The sequence below is a fragment of the Parasteatoda tepidariorum genome, chromosome 1 (assembly GCF_982258835.1).
Source record: "Parasteatoda tepidariorum strain Cologne lab strain chromosome 1, Ptep-v5.0, whole genome shotgun sequence".
Classification (NCBI taxonomy): Eukaryota; Metazoa; Arthropoda; class Arachnida; order Araneae; family Theridiidae; genus Parasteatoda; species Parasteatoda tepidariorum.
The window spans coordinates 17,870,757-17,892,503 of NC_141755.1; the positions used below are offsets into that span (position 1 = coordinate 17,870,757).

Consider the following 21,747-nt stretch of genomic DNA (forward strand, 5'->3'; position numbering starts at 1 on the left):
ATAGACAGCAAGCAAGTATGCGGAACGCTTTCCTATTAATATTGAAACTCAATTCCTCTACTTCAAACCTGCATCTATACATAATAATAAAAGCGGCTGTGTGTGTGTGTGTGTGTGTGTCTGTAATCACAATATATCGCCCCAGAAGCCTCGCCCAGGCTCGAAACTCGACACATAATTGTGTTTTGACATAATGAAGAAGTATTTTTTTCTTTTTTAAAAATTTGGATTAGTTATTTAGTTATCAGTCATTTTGTAAGTCTATGCTTTTCGTCTGCTTTTTCGTCTTCAAAGAGCCATATTCAAAAAACTATTCGCGATCGCAACGAACTATAGGGGGCGTTGTTGTATGAGACGCTTACCTGCGATTTCTATATGAACCGTCATTCAGTTACTCTGGAGACGTCGTTAATGTAGCGTGTAGCATTGCAACTTTCCTTCTTTAATGTGGCTTATTAAATTTAAAAAAGAAAAATGCTTGATATTCTTTCTTGTACAACCGAAAACAAAATGGTATCTCTTTTTATTAGAGAAGGAATATTCAAAACACATCGGAAAAATATTTGTACATTAACAGAAAAAAATATGTATATTCTTATAAGAGTTAAAACCTAATGACCGAGAAATAGTATTACTAAATTTAATGATATAACATGAAAGGCCCATTTAAACTTTACATTCTATAGTTTTAAGAATCATATTACTTCAAAAATTAAAATGAACAAAAAGTATACATAAGCTTCATAATTTTATGAAATTTAATTTTGTAAACAAAGTTTTTTGACAACAATTTTTATCAAAAAATTTCAAGTTTCAATAAAAATCATTATTTAGAAACGAAGAAACGTAAAATAAAGAATGCTGACGAAGCAAAAACAAAAAAAACAATTCTTTTTTGTCGCCATTTTTAGTGCTACGAAAATTCGTCTTTAGGATTTGCCAAAAACAAAACAAGATGCAATTTTATTTTTTCAGGAGGGAAATATTTTACCGAAAAAACGAAAATGTACCAATTCCCACAACATGAAACTTTATCTTGGTAAAAGTACGTTTTGGAAATGTTATTTCATTTGGAATCTTATTTATCAGAGTTCATATGGCGATATGATTGTTTTGAATCTATGCTAAACTCTATATCGGCTCATTTTCCACCGAAATCCGATCGACTATTTTGATTTTAAATAAAGTGTTTTATTTTATGAATTGTGCAAAAATTTTAAGTGTAGATTGGCGGCACTTAAAAACCGCCAAATCTGTAGCGGCGGTGGCGTTAATATGTAAGTACCGAATTTTTATTCCATACTTTTCTGAATCATATTACTTCAAACATTGGAATATACAAGAAGTATACATAAACACATGATGTTATACCATTTAATTTTTCAAAAAAAGTATTTTGAGAACAATTTTTATCAAAAAATTATAAACTAAAAAACGGAAAATAAAGAATTCTTAGGATAAAAAAACGATTTTAAGAATTCTTTACATTGAAATAAAAACTTCCATATTGTTTCTTTTTTTATTATTCTTATAGTTCTTAATCAGACGTAAAAAACCATTCTGTAGAGAACCATCATCAAATGAAAAAAAATATTTACAAGCAAATTTTTTATTGTAAAAATCATTGCACTTACCTGATTTATAATTCCCGGAGAATTCCAAAATGATAAGTTCCTTGTTTGAAAACTTTATTCTCAAATAATAGATACATAGTTTATCCCTTCATTACTTTTAGATAACATACTACACAGCAAAATTTTATAATTGATATGAATTTGAATATGTATCTTAAAAACAGAACAGCTGAATTCTAGTTGAAATGATCTATTCTTTCAAAACTAAAAAAAACTTACCAAGAAAACGATTCAAATTAATTAAAAATCAACACAAATGGCACTATTTCAAGTAAATTGGATAATTTTTTATTGTTGTTTTCCGAATTATATGGATACAAAAATATATACTATTTTATAACGAAGAAGAATATGCTATAACTATTACAATTCTGTATGTTCTGAATTCATATTTATTCACTGGAATGACGAAAGCAATGTTGACTTCACTTTAATTCGTAATGAATTGAAGACAGAAGAAATGCATTTTACCTTAATACACACATCTGTAACAGTATCCGAAATCGGAAGTCATCAGTTGCAAGTTTGTTGATAATAGAAATAAAAAATTATTGAGGAATTTTTCTTCAAATGTTTGGCATGTTCTGTTCCTGAAAGATTTACTAATATTCTGGAGATTTTTTTCAAGTTCTTCGGCCTTTTCCTTAGGGAAATTTTGCTTCTTATTTGCTGCTAAAAAATGGCGTCTGATTCAGTCAATGACTTTGATGGAACTAAATGAAAACGTGATAAATTAATGTCTGATATTTACAGGCTCCCGCTAGACGGCGTACTCGAGCGTTGCGATCGCGAATTAAAAAATGCATATACTTTTCCCCACTCTTATAAATGTATGCTAATGCGAACCTTACAATTGAAATATTAATTTTCGACAACTTAATCCAATGATATACGAAGGAATTAATAATTTAATTGTAAAGTTCGCATTAGTTTACATTTATTAAAGTGGAGAAAAGTTTAACTTTTATATTAAAAATGTGGCAACATATTCGATACGTAAATAGAACGCTTCGCTTTGATATATTTGTCGCTGTTCATAATTGTTATAATAAGTTTTTCTTCTTCTTTCCACGCTCTATTTTTTTTTTTTTTTCTTAAGCGAAGACGATAATTTTTGTAGCGATATTGTAGTACTTTGTACAACTAAAAATTCTTTTCACAACACTTTAAAAATATTTACTTTATTTTCTTTATATATACAGAGAACAGTCGGCAAAGAATTCGATTAGGTTGAAAAACATTTTGCTGAAAAGGAACGAATTCCAAAAGAAAAAATAAGCAACTTAAAGAATAAAAATGCTGATGCCAGCCAATTTTTTGAAAGTTAACTTAGAAATAACAAACCAAACGATGTTAAATAACAAACCAAACGATGTTAACAAAATGACGTAGAAAGCGCAACTAGATCAAAATTATACAAGCACAACTAGATCAAATTATAATACCTGAGTGCTTGACGTAACAGATATAGAAATAGAATTTGATACCATAAAAAATTATATAGAAATAGAAATTGATACCATAAAAAATTTATTCGTTTTCGTGTTCTTTTCATGTATTTAGCATTTTAGTTTTTTTTTTCTTAAGCGTTGTAGCTATATAATTCGCGATCGCAACGAACTATAGGGGGCGTTGTTGTGTGAGCCGCTTACCTGCGATTTCTATATGAACCGTCATTCAGTTACTCTGGAGACGTCGTTAACGTAGCGTGTAGCATTGCAACGTTCCTTCTTTATTGTGGCTAATTAAATTTAAAAAAGAAAAATGCTTGATATTCTTTCTTCTGCAAACGAAAACTAAATGGTATCTCTTTTTATTAGAGAAGGAATATCCAAAACGCATCGGAAAAATATTTGTACATTAACAGAAAAAAATATGTATATTTCTTATAAGAGTTAAAACCTAATTTCCCGAGAAATAGTATTACTAAATTTAATGATATAACATGAAAGGCCCATTTAAACTTTACATTCTATAGTTTTAAGAATCATATTACTTCAAAAATTAAAATGAACAAAAAGTATACATAAGCCTCATAATTTTATGAAATTTAATTTTGTAAGCAAAGTTTTTTGACAACAATTTTTATCAAAAAATTTCAAGTTTCAATAAAAATCATTATTTAGAAACTAAGAAACGTAAAATAAAGAATGCTGACGAAACAAAAACAAAAAAAAACAATTCTTTTTTGTCGCCATTTTTAGTGCTACGAAAATTCGTCTTTGGGATTTGCCAAAAACAAAACAAGAAGCAATTTTATTTTTTCAGGAGGGAAATATTTTACCGAAAAAACGAAAATGTACCAATTCCCACAACATAAAACTTTATCTTGGTAAACGTACGTTTTGGAAATGTTATTTCATTTGGAATCTTATTTATCAGAGTTCATATGGCGATATGATTGTTTTGAATCTATGCTAAACTCTATATCGGCTCATTTTCCACCGAAATCCGATTGACTATTTTGATTTTAAATAAAGTGTTTTATTTCATGAATTGTCGCAAAAATTTTAAGTGTAGATTGGCGGCACTTAAAAACCGCCAAATCTGTAGCGGCGGTAGCGTTAATAAGTAAGTACCGAATTTTTATTCCATACTTTTCTGAATCATATTACTTCAAACATTGGAATATACAAGAAGTATACATAAACACATAATGTTATACCATTTAATTTTTCAGAAAAAGTATTTTGAGAACAATTTTTATCAAAAAATTATAAACTAAAAAACGGAAAATAAAGAATTCTTAGGATAAAAAAACGATTTTAAGAATTCTTTACATTGAAATAAAAACTTTCATATTGTTTCTTTTTTTATTATTCTTATAGTTCTTAACCAGACGTAAAAAACCATTCTGTAGAGAACCAACATCAAATGAAAAAAAAAATATTTACAAGCAAATTTTTTATTGTAAAAATCATTGCACTTACCTGATTTATAATTCCCGGAGAATTCCAAAATGATAAGTTCCTTGTTTGAAAACTTTATTCTCAAATAATATATGCATAGTTTATCCCTTCATTACTTTTAGATAACATACTACACAGTAAAATTTTATAATTGATATGAATTTGAATATGTAGCTAAAAACAGAATAGCTGAATTCTAGTTGAAATTATTCCTTCAAAACAAAATAATAATTACCAAGAAAACGATTCAAATTTATTAATAATCAGCACAAATGAATCTATTTCAAGTAGTTCGGATGATTCTTTATTGTTGTTTTACGAATAATAGATACAGAAATATATACTGTTCTATAAAGAAGAACAATATTCTATAACTACATATTATACAGTTCTGTGCATATTCTGAATTCTTATTTATTCATTGGAATGACGAAAGCAATGCTGAATTCACTTTAATTTGTAATGAATTGAAGACAGAAAAAATTATTTTACCGTAATGCACACAATCTGTAACAGCAAGTTATCATGAAATTGGAAGTTATGTTGTTGGTAATAGAAAGGTAAAAATTATCCAGAAATTGTTCTTCAAATGCTTGGCGTGTTCTGCTTCAATGTTTGGCATGTTCTGATTAGTTTTTTCAAGAAGTTCTACCTTTTCCTTAGGGAAATTTTGCTTCTTATTTGCTGCTAATGAAATGGCGTCCGTCGTTGCCAATGGTTTTGTGGGAACTAATGTCCGATATTTTCAGTCTCCCGCTAGATGGCGTACTCGAGCGTTGCGATCGCGAATTTCAAACATCCTCAAGAGCTATAACACATCTGCAGCAGAACTGGATATGAAGACAAAATTGCAGGACAGGAACACTTTAATTGTCCACTAATCTTCAGATTTCCTGCACGTTTTAAAAAACTTTATTTGTGAAAACCTTCAGCGTGGCGGACAGCTGGCTGCCTTAGGCGGCTAGTAGACAATAAGAGAAGGCCCTTATTTATGAAAATTTCATTTCTCTAACAAAAGAAACCTGTTTTTATTAAAATTTCTATTTATAATCATATAAGTTGTATCTTACCTTATTAAAATCATGCGCAAAAATGCTTAAAAGAATATAAAACAAATTTATTCCCAAAAGCTAAAAATGAAATCTGTACGCAAACGAATTAGAAAACTTACTCAGAAGGATCCACAAGTTTTTAAATTGAAGCCACAAGTAAAACATAGGAGATAATTTGTTTTTATTCAGAAAACTGTAGAAATATATGCCAATTTTATATCATTTTCATTAAAAGATAACAGATTTGCAATTATTAGCAAACAATATGATACAATTAATTCAAAAACAAGTTCTGATAACAATATCAGATTTCGCCCATCGCACATTTGTGTATAACACACTTGCCCATCGCACATGCGTGTATAATTGCATATATTCTATTTCTATCTTTGAGTCAACGTTTTAACCAATAAATTTGAAAAAATCGAACATTTACCGATGTGTTTTCCAACATAATAAAATTCCTACCTTCGATTTTTTAATAGAGATGCTGTGAAACATGTTATCGATTACTTGTTATCGATAACACACTATATATTTTTTTCTGTTATTTTATTTTGAACACGTTGAGGAAAAGATAATGTTACGATCAAGGTGATTCGTTATTCTGCCACAATTTTTTTTTTCTGAAAAAAAAAAACTTTTGACAACTATAATTTCATAATTATTTTCACTAATTAAATGTGTTTTTTATCAACAATATAAGTTACATCAGAATTTCATGGAGTGAAATACATAATTCCATACATGGAATGTAATACATAATTTCATGGAATGAAATACATTTATTACCATATTATAAATAGCCACGATGCCTCGGTGGTTAAAGTACTGAACTGTCATTGCAGAAAACTGGGGCTCGATCCCCAGTGGCTGCTTGAACCCACCAAGCTTTAGATCTATGAGTACCAGCTTGTCTGGGAAATTTTTTGTGAATCGAAATTTAGACAAGATTCCAAGTAACTAGCTAAAGGTGTAAGGTGCGTGCAAACTTTATCACTGATTGAAAGTTTCAGTCTAAAGTAGACTTAACAGAGACAAAGCTAAAAAGAAATTGACAATAAAAATTTTAAAAACTACGAGTTTTACTATTTGACTAATGACGAAATTTTTTCTCCTTTTGTCGGACCTATAACAAATAATTTCATTCCCAATCATTTCTATTATTACTTAAATCTCTCTCCAAGTCTTTCAAAAATATTGCACTTCACGTTTTTCGTGTTTCCATCGACTATTGATAATAAGTAAAACAAACAAATGTCTGAAGAAAAACATGGACGTTCTTTTCTAGAGTGAAAATATTAAGTAAATAGCTCAATTAATTATATAATTTATGATACTCATTCAATTTTTTTTAAAAAAAGTTCTTGAAATTTGGTCACCTGTTGTGACAGAATTGATCAACAGGCTAAGAGTTGGATATGAGAAATTCAATCTACATAAAATTTGATAGTCAATTTAACAATATACAATTAATTTATAATAATTTACATGATTTACGTAGTTTATTTACCTTAGAAGCGATTCACGAACCTATAATATTTTCTTCAAATTCAGTATCACTAAACCTTAATTTTTTTTCTGTGAGTTTCTTCCAATTTTCTTTCACATTGTGAGTCTTCTTATTCAGATGTGTGAACCTGGCAACCACAATTTGGATATAGGCCTCCAAATTTTATACAGTTATAGGAAATCATTAGCTCACCAAATATTGAAAGATCCATCAAATATTGAGGAAAACCATTGATGGATCTCGTTATCCCTTAAAAAGTTTCCCTTTCGTTTGCCAGCTAAAAAAAATAAGAAAAACAGAACTCTTACTTTTGATAAAATCTAGGCTATTTCTGAAAAAAAAATGAAAACGAACTTTGGCGTAAAATGCTAGTTAATTGAAATAAATCAAACCAAAACTTTTTGTTATCTTACCAGTTAAAAATGTTTTATCAAAAACTTAAAGCTGTATGGATTTAGGGGGAATTTGATAGCATGGTTAAAATAGAGAAACTTGCAAAATTTCAGGCTCCTGTATCAGGCCTGTATTAGTATCCAGCAGGTAGTTTTCACGGGTTAAATGTTGGTGTGTGTGTGTGTGATTACCCAATAAGAAAGCATTTTTAAATAGTTGTCCGAATATCATACATGAATTTAAAAATAAAGTAGGGTAAACTAATCAGTGAGGGAACACTTATGCTTTGCTTGCCTTTTAAAAAATCATATTAACTTAAAAATTCGTAATTTTAGTTAAATGACAGTGTCAACATATTTGTTACTAATTGAAAAATTACGTAAAAAAATTTTAGAGAACTTCCATAAGATTGTTTTAAAGTTTTGGAGATTCAAATAACAAGTAGTAAGAAGACCAAGTAAAGGAACAGCTCTTACCAGTGAATGAACACCCAGTAAAGGAACACTTAATTTTAGTTATTTTCTAATGCTCTTTATGAATTTATAAGCAATACAAATATTTAAAAACAAGCCTTTTCTTGAAATTATAACATATAAATACCTGGAAATTTAAACTTTTTTTTGCAATCAGGAATTGAAAATTAAAGTGTCAACATATTAACACATACTGTTCATTCACTGGGAAATCTATGCCCAGTAAAGGAACATGTTCCCTCACTGGTTAAAAGTTGTTTTTCGTATTTTTAACATACTTTTGATGCGGAACATCACTAAAGGTACAAGAAAATTAAAGTTTATCTTTTATTTTCATTAACTTAGAAAAAAAACCAGTAAAGGAACACTTGTTCCTTCACTGGTTTTTCATAGTTTGGTGATCCAGTGAATAAACACCCCCTTATCTCAGTACTTTATTATATTATGATGCTTAAAAAAATAAAACATAACATCAATAACTATATTTTGAATTCTCTTTTTCACAGTGAGAAAAATAAAACTATTACATGCGATTAATTCCACTTCAAACATATAAATACAAACACTCACCTTATAATATTTTCAAGGAAACAAGGTTTTGCAGAGATAATAACAAATTCAAAATTTTTTTCCCGAGAAGTCTATATGACCAGGTAATCCAAAACATTGCTAGATGACTTCCTATTGTTTGGCAGTAAGCTATTGTTACCAAACACTCTAAAGAAAAACTCTCAAATTCTTATTTTTAATCAATATATATGAAATGTTCCTTCACTGGGTAGTGTTCCTTCACTGGTTGGTTTACCCTACCGTATATTCAATAACATTTTGTTTTCTTTTAAAGATGTTCGGCAGGTGATTTCTAGTATGCAAACTGTTCGACTGCTTGAGAATCTTCTTAATATAGTTGTTCAAATAACATACATAAAATAAAAGAAGTTCAATTACATTTTCTAAAGATTTAAAAGTGTTCGAGTGATGGTTTTTAACCCACGAACTGCCTGGCTACTTCGGAAACGTGCTCAAATAGTTGCTCAAGAAGCATAAATTTCAGTTTAAGGTTACCAAGCAAAAATGATTCTGAAACAGTAATAAAAGAAGTACTTATGAACAGGAATTTTATATGCACTCTATAATAAAAAAATCGACGCACCAAGAAGGAGTTGTACGATTGAAACGAAAATTAGTGGATGGGATGACAATGTACAGGATAGTAAATGATTAAAATTTCAGAACAATTGAATAATTTATTGCAAAGTTACAGTAACAAGTTCAATAAGGTGTTGACCCGCCTCTAGCCCGGATACAAGCTGCCACACGGCGTGGCATAGACCGATAAAGCTTCCGGATGGTCTCTTGCGGTATTTCCTGCCAAATTCGATCCAATTGTCGAACAAGGTCATCAACATTCCGTGCCAGATGCAATTCCCCTTCCCATCATATCCCAGACATGCTCGATGGGAGAGAGATCTAGCAGTTCAAGGAAGAGTTTGACAAACTTGCAGATAGTTCTTAGCAACACGTGCCGTATGTGATCTGGCATTGCCCTGCTGAAAAACCAGCCCAGGGCGCTGCAAAAGGAACTGTAGCAAAACAGGTCTTAGGATGTCGTCGACGTACCGCTGTGCAGTAAATGTACCTCTAATGACGACCAAAGGGGTCCGGCTGTCAAAGGAAATGCCACCATAGACCATAATGCCTTGTTGAGGGCCGGTGTGGCGTGCAATAGTGAAGGCAGGATCCCCCCTCTGCCCTGTGCGTCTCCAAACACGTCTTCGATGATCGTCAGGACACAGTTGGAAGCTGGATTCGTCGCTAAAGACTATACGTCCCCAGTCGGCATCATTCCAGCCATATCTGTTCAAAATGTTCATGTATACGAAATTTCAAAGCAATCGGATGATTGTTACTTGGTGCGTCTTTTTTTTGTTATAGAGTGTACACTGTAAAAAATTATGTATCAAATCACGGTAAGACGTACCTGCACCCTGAATGTGGGTACTTTTTACAGTAAATTCCATTTTCTCCGGAACATGTTACTGATCAAAAAACTGATGAACCGTTAATTTTTACAGTAGTTATTACCTTAAAATTATTAAATCTTTAATTAAGTAAATATTTTTGCGAAAATTTACGGTATAATATTTAACTGTAAAAATGAATTTTATGGATGGTGTACATAAAGTGCCGGTAGTTTATAATGTAATTTTATCCGGAATTTTTTACGGTGTAGTTCATACAGGCCTCCTTATTAGTGCCCCTTTAACTCGAGTATCATACAGTTAAACTGGCTGTAAACGTAAACAATAAAATGTCGTAATAAGCAGGTGCGTGATTAGAAGATTACGTTAATATTTATGGATCTGAAAACTTTTCCCTTAGAAAGTCAGACATCCAGTAGCTTGCAAATTTTCAAAAAAGAAAAATTGCTTTAAAGAAGTTTTCATACTCTTTTGCTACGTAAAAATAAGAAATTTTAAAAAAAAAATCAGACAAAGCCAACCTTATTACAATGGACGAACAAACCAACAAGAGAAAGTGGAAATGGAATTTACATGTACTTAAAATGCCAAGAAAAAAATTAACGCACGATTCTCTCTCCAGGACCCATGATGGAAGAAGGAAAAGAGGTAGATCAGGAATGACTTGGTCAAAAAAATACAAACAGATTTCAAGAGAGCAAAGTATAAATGAGTGGAAGAATCCAAATATAGGGAGCACAGAGACGTAGGCTGAACGTATTATGCGCTAATCAGCGTTACAGAGCCGCGGTGGCTTAGGAGAGAGAGCATTCTCTTTCCAATAAGGTGAACCGGGTTCGAATCCCAGCAATATCTGGTCGATACAAATTCCGCACACTGCCCGCACCAACCACAATGCTGATGTAAAATATCTTTTAAAGGTAGAAGGATCATGCGTTAGAGTCCCCTTGCGCCAAGCTAACTGTAAAAGGGTTATTCCCATCAAAAAGTCCTGTATAAAGGCAAATTTATCTTCATACTTGATCCAGAAGTTCCCTTATTTTCTGGATTGAGTTGAAAATTACAAGGCTACGGAGTTGAACATTGGTAGTCGTAAACTCACAATTGGGTCAGCTATTCAATTATGTTATTTACGTACGATTGCGTTTGTACGGTTTTAAATAATAAAAAAATACATATAATCAATATTAATTAAATATTGTCATCAATAATACTATGGCAGTTTTTAACGGTTCTTCTTAACGAATACATTTTGTCTTTAGTACATAGCTTATTTCAATATGCAAATATTACATAAATTAATTAAGAATCGTTGGTTTCAAAGATAGTTTACGTAGTGGCTACGTTAAGTAGTCTATTTTGCGTTTCTTCAAAGCAATAAGTACAACATTTTTATTAATTTTGCATTTGAATGCATAACCAATTATTTTTAATTTCAATGGGATACTTGCTGGTGACGTCGTGTGAGCATTTTGAGGATTATTGGTTATTAAAACTTGGCATTAGCTTACGTTAGTAACTGTTCTTTCTATTATATTTCGACTAAGCCAAGCCCATCAAATATCAATCCTCTTACAATGATTCATTTTATATTCTTTCACAAAGATTCTTTCGCAAGAAGGATTTCTATTCTATTTCTTACTTAGCACAAAGACAGGTACGAAGCCAAACAAACGAATTATTCATCGAAGTTGCGAGGAAAGAAATATATAGTGAAACAATTGAAATCTTCCTGAAAGAATCTTTGTGAAAGAAAATAGAATGGGTAACTTAAGAGAATTGATATTTGACTTCCTTGGTTTACTCGAAACAGAATGTAAAGAACTATTATAGCAAATGTTATGTTTCAAAAACCAATCAGGATTAAGATACCCACACTAGGTCATTTGCAGGTTTCACATTATGGAGGACTTTAGTACTTCTAGTTTAGACAGAAAAATAACTATGTTTTTAGTGTCAGACAAGGAAACTAAACTTACAGAAGAACCATTTTTGAGCCATTTTGATGTGCAAGAAAAAATTATTAACTTTTTGTATGAGATTTCACAAGGATAATTTTTATGCTTGTGTTCTTCGATTTTGTGTCACTTGGAATGATCGTTCACTTGGCAATATTTAAAAAATCATTGACATCCTATTCCCTGACCGAAGACCTGTTCTTATCCCACCTCTCGGCAACGGCTTCATAAGACCTAATATTGAAGACCTAATAATGATAATAATGAAGACCTAATATTGATAATAATGAAGACCTAATATTGATAAAATTAATGATAAAATTGATAAAATTACGGAATGTCACATCTTTGGTATTTAGGCGAAATTCGTGAAGCACAACAAAACGATAATTTAGTTGGAAATTTCAATGAAATTGATAATGTTTTATGCTTATGTAAAAAGAGTTTCACGAAAACTGTCATTCCTTTTTCCTTAAGACCTAAATTAATTGAAATTACTCAAAAAAGAATTAGTTCATCATGGGATTCCAAAAACAATTAATTTTCTTTCTCCTGTTTAGTACTGGGAAACTATTACTTCAGATATTACATATTTTAATAAACTTTGTCATACTTGTCAAATAAATAAAAAACCTAGACAAAAACGATTTGCATTACTTCAAGCAATTTCCCCAGTTGACAAACCTCGCAAAATAATTGCGATAGTTAGTATAGGCGGTTTTAATTGTTATAATTTTACTAAAACTATTTAACCTTCCTTAATGATTGATTATCATACTCGATATATTTGGTCTTGTGCGACTAAATCTGTAACAACAAAAGCATAGTTTAATTTTTTGCACCATTTTTTTCCACATTCAAACTCGTAACGCATCATTTATATCTTCTCATTCTAAAAAGTTTCAAAAATTAAAATTTTTCTATTATATTTTCAACCTATAAACCGGAAACAAATGGAAAAGTTGAATATTAAGGACAAACTATTATAACTTTGCTTAAAATGTAAAATTAATGATTTTTGATAAAAAGAAATTCCTTTGCCTAAATTATTAAAAGAAGTAACTAACGAATGCAATTTGACTTCTCGCTCGGTAACTAAATTTTTCATGGATGATTGACACTGTCCATTTACTCATCCTCTGTCAAAAATTTCTCGAAGTCATTTTCTTAAGCAACACTAAAGTCCTGAACTTCAAAATAACGACCAATGAACAAATTTTTTTAATAATAATCTGAAGTTTAATTTCAGATTGAGTTTTCTTTCCGATAACAAAATATGTCAAAAAAATTTTTTTTGCCTTTTATGTTTTCGAATTTTTGCGTTTTTAAAATGTATATAAAAATTTAACATTTCGATAGAAAACTTTGTTGAATTGACTTCTTATGATATTTGTTAGGGAAAAATTTAATCGTGATCTTTAAAGAAACATTTTTAAAACTGAAAAAAAGTCAGAAAAACTATGAAAAATTAAAATTAAAATTCTTCAATATTTTGGTAACACTACTATAGAATTTTTTTTCTATTACATTTCAATTGTGAAAATTTTTATAAGTTTTACAAAAGAGTGTTTTTTACAATTCTTTTTACTTTCATATATTAACTGTATGTGTCTCTTTCATCTTAATTGCGCTTTTCACAAAGTTTCCTGTGTATTGCACTTTTTTTCTTAAATTTTTTAGATAGTAATTCACATTTTGGGGTGTGTCATTACAAGCTTAAACTAATCTTTTTTATGTTATTTCTTCATATTAATTCTCCTTCCTAATTTATTATTGAAAACTAAACGAATTCTCATATTTTATTACTCACATCCGCCTTTTGGTTCCATTTTTAGATAAAAGCATGCAATAATTATTATTTCAAGTTTTTCCCTCAAGCCGTGAGAACCAGCAAAATTTCTCTACTTATTTTTGAGCGATTAAAAAGAAATAATAATTTCCTTTTTAAAATACTTTAAGAGTTCACCAGGATAATTTAGAGAGATTTTCTCTAGTTTTTATCATACACTTCGATTTTGTGTCACTTGGATCATCGTTATCTAGGCATTTATAGTTAAACAGACATTGATGATATAGTTTTTAAACGTAGAATATTTTTATTCTTACTTACATTTTAATATCTTCAAGGATAATAAACTAAATGGATATAACTACGACAGTAATTGCAAGATGATTGATACGTTGCTGTTTGGATATTTAACAAAGAATATCGGATAGTTAACTATGTGCGATGTTGCTGTCTAGTATGAGAATGTTAATAATACTTACGTGAGACTTTGTGTTTCTAACTACTTTGTGTAACTTTAAGACTACTATATGAACAAGTAAGTACGGTGTGTTTTCCGCTAAACAGAATTGATTGAGATAAAGTTCGAGCTGATAGGTTTAATAGTCCTGAAGTTATGAGGATTTTTTTCATAATAAGTGCAACTTAAAAATAGTACTTTATGTTAAAAACAATCTATTTCAGCTTTTAGAATATTAGCCCTTTAGATTCGTATTTAGTTACATTCGATTAAGCGACAAAAAAAACATTATACTGCATTATCTCTCTGTATCAATCTCAAAATTAACTTCTCAAAACAGGCAGAATTTGTTTCATCTCGACAGCAATTTAAATTTTAGATTTTCGACTTCACTATTGACAAGGATTTTAAAACTTACCAAAATGGCAAAACACTGAATTTAGTATTATATTAAAAGAATTTCATAATGTATGCAAGTGACAAATCGAATCTGTTTCTCATAAACAGTGATTTGGTACGTTAAATTTATCTCAATTGTTCATTACATGCATAAAACATACAACAACCTAGCATTAATATTAAACTTTTATTGAGTTTTAAAACATATCATAACTATGAATTAAATAATTCAAAAAATAAATATTGTATTATAAATAGATTTCAAAATTTTAACACAAAATTTCAATTTGCATGAATTTTAAATTTAACTTTTAGAAGTATACAAGTTTGATCACAAATAGTTTCATCACAAATAGTTTGAAAAAATATATCAGAATTTTGCATTGCAATTTTAATATTTCATCTTATTACAAAAAAGCGTAGAAAGAAACATTTGAAGAACATAAAATGTGTTATAGGAAAAATATTTCAATTATATAAAAACAATAACCAAATAACAAAACACTTTACTTTATTAGGAAAATAAATAGATAGAATTTCAAAAAATATATAAATTGCAATGCGTGAAGATTAAAAATATAACAAATCTGCTCATAAATATGGAATAATTTCTTGTCATCGTGAAACATATTGCAAGGAATTTTTGAAAAATAAAAATTGCTTTCTGACAAGATTTCAAAAATATACAAATTTTTTAATATAAGACAAACAATATAATGTAATTGAAAAAGAAACAAATTAAAAATATATAAATATCGATACAAGAACATACAGAAATATCTTATTGTTATCCTAATCTTCAAATAGATTTATTGTTAATTTTTTGAATTATAATAATACTTTTATAACGTATAGCATAAAGATATAAAATATCATTCAAATAACTATTTCTTTATTCACCATAATAATTACGCAATACTTCGAGTTGATCGATGTTGTTTACATTTACAGAAGAGAATACTGAAGTGAAATACGAATAATGAAATTCAATTCCATATTGAAATTAGATGTCTCCTACATTTTTAGTGAACTGTAAGGTTGTTTCCAGACATGCTTCTCCATTTTCTTGCGGTTTTATAACTTTCCTTAAATTTCTAGTTTAATATTTTTTTAAAGTTTTAAAATAAATAAAATAATTAAATATTTTTCTCTACTTCAGGGCCGTTATCTTAAGAATCTTAAGGGGATGGCAAACAATCTTTGTATTGATCTCTTAGACTATTATCGACGCTGTTATTCCTGAACAAACGTTCAAAAGTTTCCACAGCTAAAAGTATATTATATTTGGGCTGGCAATGAGGTCTTACATACAAGGACATCTTACTTTTAATTTTACTTGCTTTAAATTCGATCTTCCTCAAGAAATTCTTTTCTAACAAATCTTTCGGTGAAATCTTGTATTTGTTTTGAAAGCCTAGTTCATTTACAGTGAAATAGTTTGTCAAACTATTACGATCTATGATGACATCCATCATTGGATCGTCAATTTGTAGGCGGCGAATCCGTGTTTCCGCGTGAAATATTTCAATTTGCAGCTCTCCTTCCATAGGTATGTCGAAAGATCCAGTGTTACTACTAGTGCCCTCTATAATTCTGCTAAAAATAACTTCGTTTTTCTGATTCTTTATAATTACACTTGCGTACGTCTGGGATTTAAAAGAAGCATTAGGGTTTGCTTTGTAAAATCGGAACTTTATTAATTTCTTTAAAGGATTTGCTGTGAGAGTTGCGAATTCTTCATCACTGTACGCAAGAAATTTAATTTTGTCAGTTGGAAGAGAAGGTTCCTTCATTACCTTAGCTGAAAGGAGTAGTTTATTGGGTTTATTGGCATGAACTATGGCATAAAAATCATTATAGGCAAGTTTTGTATTCTTAGCATTTGGCTCAATAAAAATCTTGTATACCCCTACAGGTACATCCTTAAAATCAATATTTTGACTCAGAATTTTTTGCTCAGTTACAGTTCGAGATCCATCCATCAGTTTTAATGTATTACCGGACAAGACATCAAGTACTTGGCTATCTATGTTAACAGTGAAATCATTTTTGAGTTTAGTGTAACTCAAATCTGATGGAGTAACCAAACTAGATAAGTACAGTAGACCTAGATTGGAATAAACATTATGCATTTCCTTGAGATCGCTTATGATGTAATTCAGAGGATAGGCTACACTGGATAAAACATAGTAATGCTCATATAGCTCTTCTTCTCGTATCGCTGCTTTTGCCAGTTTCATAAAGGGATAAACATCAACAGCAAACTCGATTGCAAAAAAGTGCATCAGTTTTTCTACTAAGAATGTTCCACTAGCATAATAAGGACGGTCATCAAATTCTTCGCGAGTCAGTTGATTGAAACGCGTAAAAGATTTCCGACCAGCTTTAAAAAACATGTGCGTCAAAAAGGACAATTTCTGTATTAAATCCCAACTCTCAACTTCGGTTTCTTTTCTGAGTATTCCAGCAAGGTTCATTTCATTTTGTTTCGAACCTTTCCATGGCATATCTTTTCCAAACGCGATGACTTGATAAAAGAAGCATAGAATATTGTTCCACACTTCACTAACTGATAATGTTTCATCGCCTATACTTTGTAATTCATGTCCATGACCTATTTCATGCAACGCCCCCCAATTTGTTGGACTGACATCCAACCAGAAGGATTTCATTGATCCTGAATTCACAGCCGTAAACTCGTGACCGTAATATGCCAACCCATATCCATTTTTGTCAGCTTTCAGAAAAAACCTGTTTCTTACGTTCTTATTGGTGCCAGTTTCTTCAAATGACAACCCTATCAAGTCACTGTAGGTAGTAAATATAAGGTCGTAGAAAGTAATTAACTGATTAAGATTTTTTCCACCAGGTAGCTTCCTCGCAGTCTCTTTGTCCACTTTCGGTATTAGGAGACCAAAGTAATCTGATTCTACGTAAGCGAATTCTGCATCTTGGGTATCCCAGAGTTTGAAGAAATCTTCTAAATTGTCTCCAAAACGAAAGATGGGAAGAATTTTTGAATTTGATGGATAGCTTATATTGATATCGCGACTATAATCTGGAGGATCATTAAGGTACTCACAATCTATGAATGGAACACTTACGGAGTTAATGCTGACAGTTGATGCTCGACCTGGTGGGGAATTGTTAACAGCAAAATTGCCTTCTGTTTTACGGTCATCGTTGAGTAGACGTACTCGTATTTGGTCAAGAAACTGACTCATGAAAACACATTCCATTTTACTGTTGGCAGCTAATATGATTCCAACTGCTGTTCGGTGATGACGGAGGCCTTTAGTCATAGGAAAATTGTACCAAACAGGCTTCGGCAGCCATGGTGCCTGAATTTTCTTTCTGGAAGTCATTTTATTTTACCTGCAATGATTATGTTGATATAAATACCTTTTTTTACACACCTTTTCATTAATAATAAGAAATTTTTTTAGAACTGTTTTTCTTTTTGTTGTGAGAAATTATACAGGGGAATTTTTTTTTTAATTTTCTGTTGCATGAGATTTTTTAACAAATCTTATATTTTCATTTCACTGATTTTAAATTTGCAATTGGTTTCTCGCCCCAAACTACAGTTTTTAAGGAACATTTTTTGACGAAATAAAGTTTAAAAATGATCTCAAAAATGGTGCAACAGACTTCAAAGGGAGTTAGATCACATCTACGAGATTAAAATAGCATAGGAACCCTGTAATATCTTCATTCGCTAGAAGCTAGATCTTATTTCGAATTGTTTTGTGGTGTACTTCTGAACTGATCATATTGGGGAAACGATCTCTAAGCCACCATTTTACCATCAATTAACCAATTTTGAAAAAAAAAATGGCGTTTAAGGATAGATTTCCGTATTTCTACATTGAGAGTTGATTTTACCAAAATGGCGGTACGTTCTGCTTAAGCTGCGGATCCAGAGCTTCAGTTTGCAGAATATACGTGGTGCTATTTTGAGTCTAACGAAAATAACAGAAGTATTCTGTTTGTGATCACCATTCTTCTAATTTAGAAATGCTATTTTAAAATACACTTCCGGAAAGTATTCGGTTCCGTTAAGTGTGTTCTTTATGAATTCATAGTTCAAAAGGATAAAATATTTCTAAAATTTTATTGGGGTACTTGTTTTGTCTGAATCTTTTTATATGCTGCAGTTTCTAAATGCCGCAATTTTCTAAAAACCTTATAGTATGATTATTTTCTAAAATAAACCCGGATTGGAATAAATTTGTTTTGTTTTCTTTCGCATATTTCTCGAAGTGTCTTATATACTTTTGTATCGGTGATATCAAATCTGCAATCAGTTTCTCCCTCCAGGTTACAGTTTCAAAGCTTTTTTAATCTATTTTTGTGAAATTTAAAAACGTTATATCTGGCTCAAATGCTGCCGCGAACTACTAAGAGAGTTAAGTCATCACGATAAGAACTGCGTAGAAACTCATGCCTGGAAATGTGGTTATAAGCCGCTAGGGGTGCTTTCTTATTAAAACCGTTTAATTCGATGCTTCTGAATAGGTCATAATAGGAAGCAACCCAAAACCTCCTTTCCGGGTATGAGTTTCCATACAAATTTAGTTCGGATGATGTGCCTTAACTCCTCTAGAAGTAATCACCCCTTGTTATTTATAAAGTTTCAAAGAAAATTTAAATACATTTTTGCATCTAACTTTATTTTATTACAAATGCTAAATTTTTTTAACATTTCTACATACATTAGCATAAATATGAATTTTAAACATGGATTTAGGTTTTAATGAATTATATATCATTCCATTGTTTTTTCCTTAAATTCACTTTATTTGGACCTTCTCTGATTATATTATTACATTAAAAATTGTTGTTATACATACCTACGAGTATTTTTAGTAAATGTTTGATTTTTTTTAAACCTATTCTTTTCCGAACATCTTTTATTCCGTACTCCTATTTTCAACAGGAAACAAATTCCATTTATTGATTGAAGTTTATCTAAACAAATAGAACAAAAATATTTGTACAATTATGCATATTTTAAAATACATATTCTTTTCAAATTAAAATATAAAAAAAATTATATATTCGTATTTTTTCCTCAGAATGGAAAAAGATAGGTTTTAGAAAGCTGAGAGATAAGATTTTAACTAAATTGTACATGTAAAATTTTCATTCTAACATTAGTTAAAAATAGCTAGCAGCAGTTTGTCCATGCAACGAAAAGTAAAGTTTACGGTAAAGAAAATTTTTTACCTTTATGATTTTAGAAAACAGGGTGAATACAAAACTATGCTGTTGTGAAGCATTTACAACAATCATGTTTGAAAACCAAGAAAAAAGTAATCTAACTGGACATTGACGATAGTTTAGCAACTTCATGATGCTGCAATAATTCTAATTGCCCAGGTTCACAATTGCGGGAAGTACAGGACACGGAATGAAAAAATCTTCATATGTGTTGAAAGAATGGAGGAAATGTTGTAGTTTAAACACTTGGACTTAAACATCCGTTCATGAGAATGAACGGCTATAATACGTACTCATCTGCAAAAAACTAAGTGGCTTCATTACATAGATCTATGGTGCGATTAAATTTTGGTTGTTTAAATGTAAAAGCAGTAAATAAGCATTTTTGCTCACAGTGAACAGTTTGAATTATATCTTAGTTATGATTATTTGAATGTTTTCTTTGAATATGTTAAAATAACAATCAAATAAAGTGTTGTATAAGTATTTTTTTTGAGAAATTTCTAACAGCGTAGACGATTTAGAATTCAAATAAAGTCATTACACTTCAACTTTCACGGAAAACACATAATTTTTAAATATGTCTCTTTGATGCCTCAAAGATTATTCATCGTGATTTCTTCTTTCCTTAAGTTAAAACTCTAAATAATGTAAGAATTCTTTGTCATTATTATTTAAAAATTATTATTTTAGCTTACAAAATTTGATTAACTCAGTTTTTTGGGTAAAAAGTGGACAATTGAAGTTAATATAAAATTTAAATAACCAGATCAAAAAATATCGTTTACCTCATTTTAGAGTGTATATCTATAATCTAAGAAAAACAAAATCTAACTGGATTGGTTTCTGAAACATTGATGAAAGGAAGATAAAAAATATTGTATAAAAAAAAGCATCATTGAAAATTGAATAATCGTTTACAGGGTGTTTTTTAAAGACCACCCTCATTATGTATTTTTCGAATCTGTACCAAATATGAAAACAAAAATATATATGTACATATTAGGATCATAGCTTAATATTTATCCCAAGAAAAACGTTTTCGTAAGCTAAAAAAGCACAGTGCGGGAAGGTGTATGCAATAAACAACAAGTTTAATTTCGGGAGAAAACAGAGATTAGTTTGTTTCGAAACATCTACTGAATTGATTGAACTAATTGGAATAGAATTTTAAATTCTATAATTATTATAATTACGAGTCTATAGATAACTGGCTTAAAAGCTTCCCTATATTTCTATTGTTATGGCAGTACTTTGCTTACATTTTATGTAAACAAAGTATATCGATACTATATCGATATAATGTAAGATAATTTGTGCTTGCAGAAAAAAATATTCGTTAAAATTTACGGTTAGACTGCAAATAAACAATTATTAAAAACTGTTCTCCAGTTAAAACAATTTGATTACTGGAAATAAGTTCTGAGCAAAAAATAACATTAAGAGTAAAATAACAGTCCTAAGAATTAAATAACGATTCTAAGAGTTAGATAATATTCCTATGAGTTAAGAGTACTTAATCGCCTCTTGCAAGTTTTTATATTTAACTTTCAGTTGACAGCAAGCAAGTATGCGGAACGCTTTCCCATTAGTATTGAAACACAATTCCTCTACTACAAATCTGCATAGACAATAAGAGGCAGCTCTTATTTATGAAAATTTCATTTCTCTAGCAAAAGAAACCTGTTTTTATTAAAATTTCTATTTATAATCAAATAAGTTGCTTTTATCTTATTAAAATCATGCGTGAAGTTGTTTAAAAATAAAGTATAAATCAAATTTATTCCAAAAAGCTGAAAATGAAATCTGTAAAAAAAGTAGACTAGAAAAACTTACTCAGAAGGATCCACTAGTTTTTAAATCGAAACAAGTAAAACTTAAGAGATAATTTGTTTTTATTCAGAAAACTGCTTAAATATATGCCCAATTTTATATCATTTCTATTAAAAGATAAACGGATTTGCA

The 21,747-nt window shown here is 30.0% G+C and overlaps 1 protein-coding gene across 2 annotated transcripts; it reads right to left on the bottom strand.

Moving 5' to 3' along the window:
• Positions 1–14,835: 14,835 nt before the first annotated feature.
• LOC107450386 (uncharacterized) lies at positions 14,836–21,747 on the bottom strand. 2 transcript variants are annotated; one of them, XM_043040035.3, is made up of 3 exons: positions 21,619–21,747; positions 19,413–19,530; positions 14,837–17,934 (listed from the first exon to the last, which is right to left on the bottom strand). In XM_043040035.3, the coding sequence occupies exon 3, from the start codon at positions 17,922–17,924 to the stop codon at positions 15,738–15,740; it is 2,187 nt and encodes a 728-aa protein (XP_042895969.2). In that variant the 5' UTR covers positions 17,925–17,934; positions 19,413–19,530; positions 21,619–21,747; the 3' UTR covers positions 14,837–15,737. The 2 variants fall into 2 exon arrangements, with proteins under 2 accessions (XP_087016001.1, XP_042895969.2); XM_087159875.1 differs by lacking the exon at positions 19,413–19,530 and having other exon boundaries at positions 14,836–17,934; positions 21,619–21,670.

Bases quoted from the DNA above. Each gene is read 5' to 3' on its own strand.
- LOC107450386 (XM_087159875.1), bottom strand. From the start codon at position 17,924: ATGACTTCCAGAAAGAAAATTCAGGCACCATGGCTGCCGAAGCCTGTT.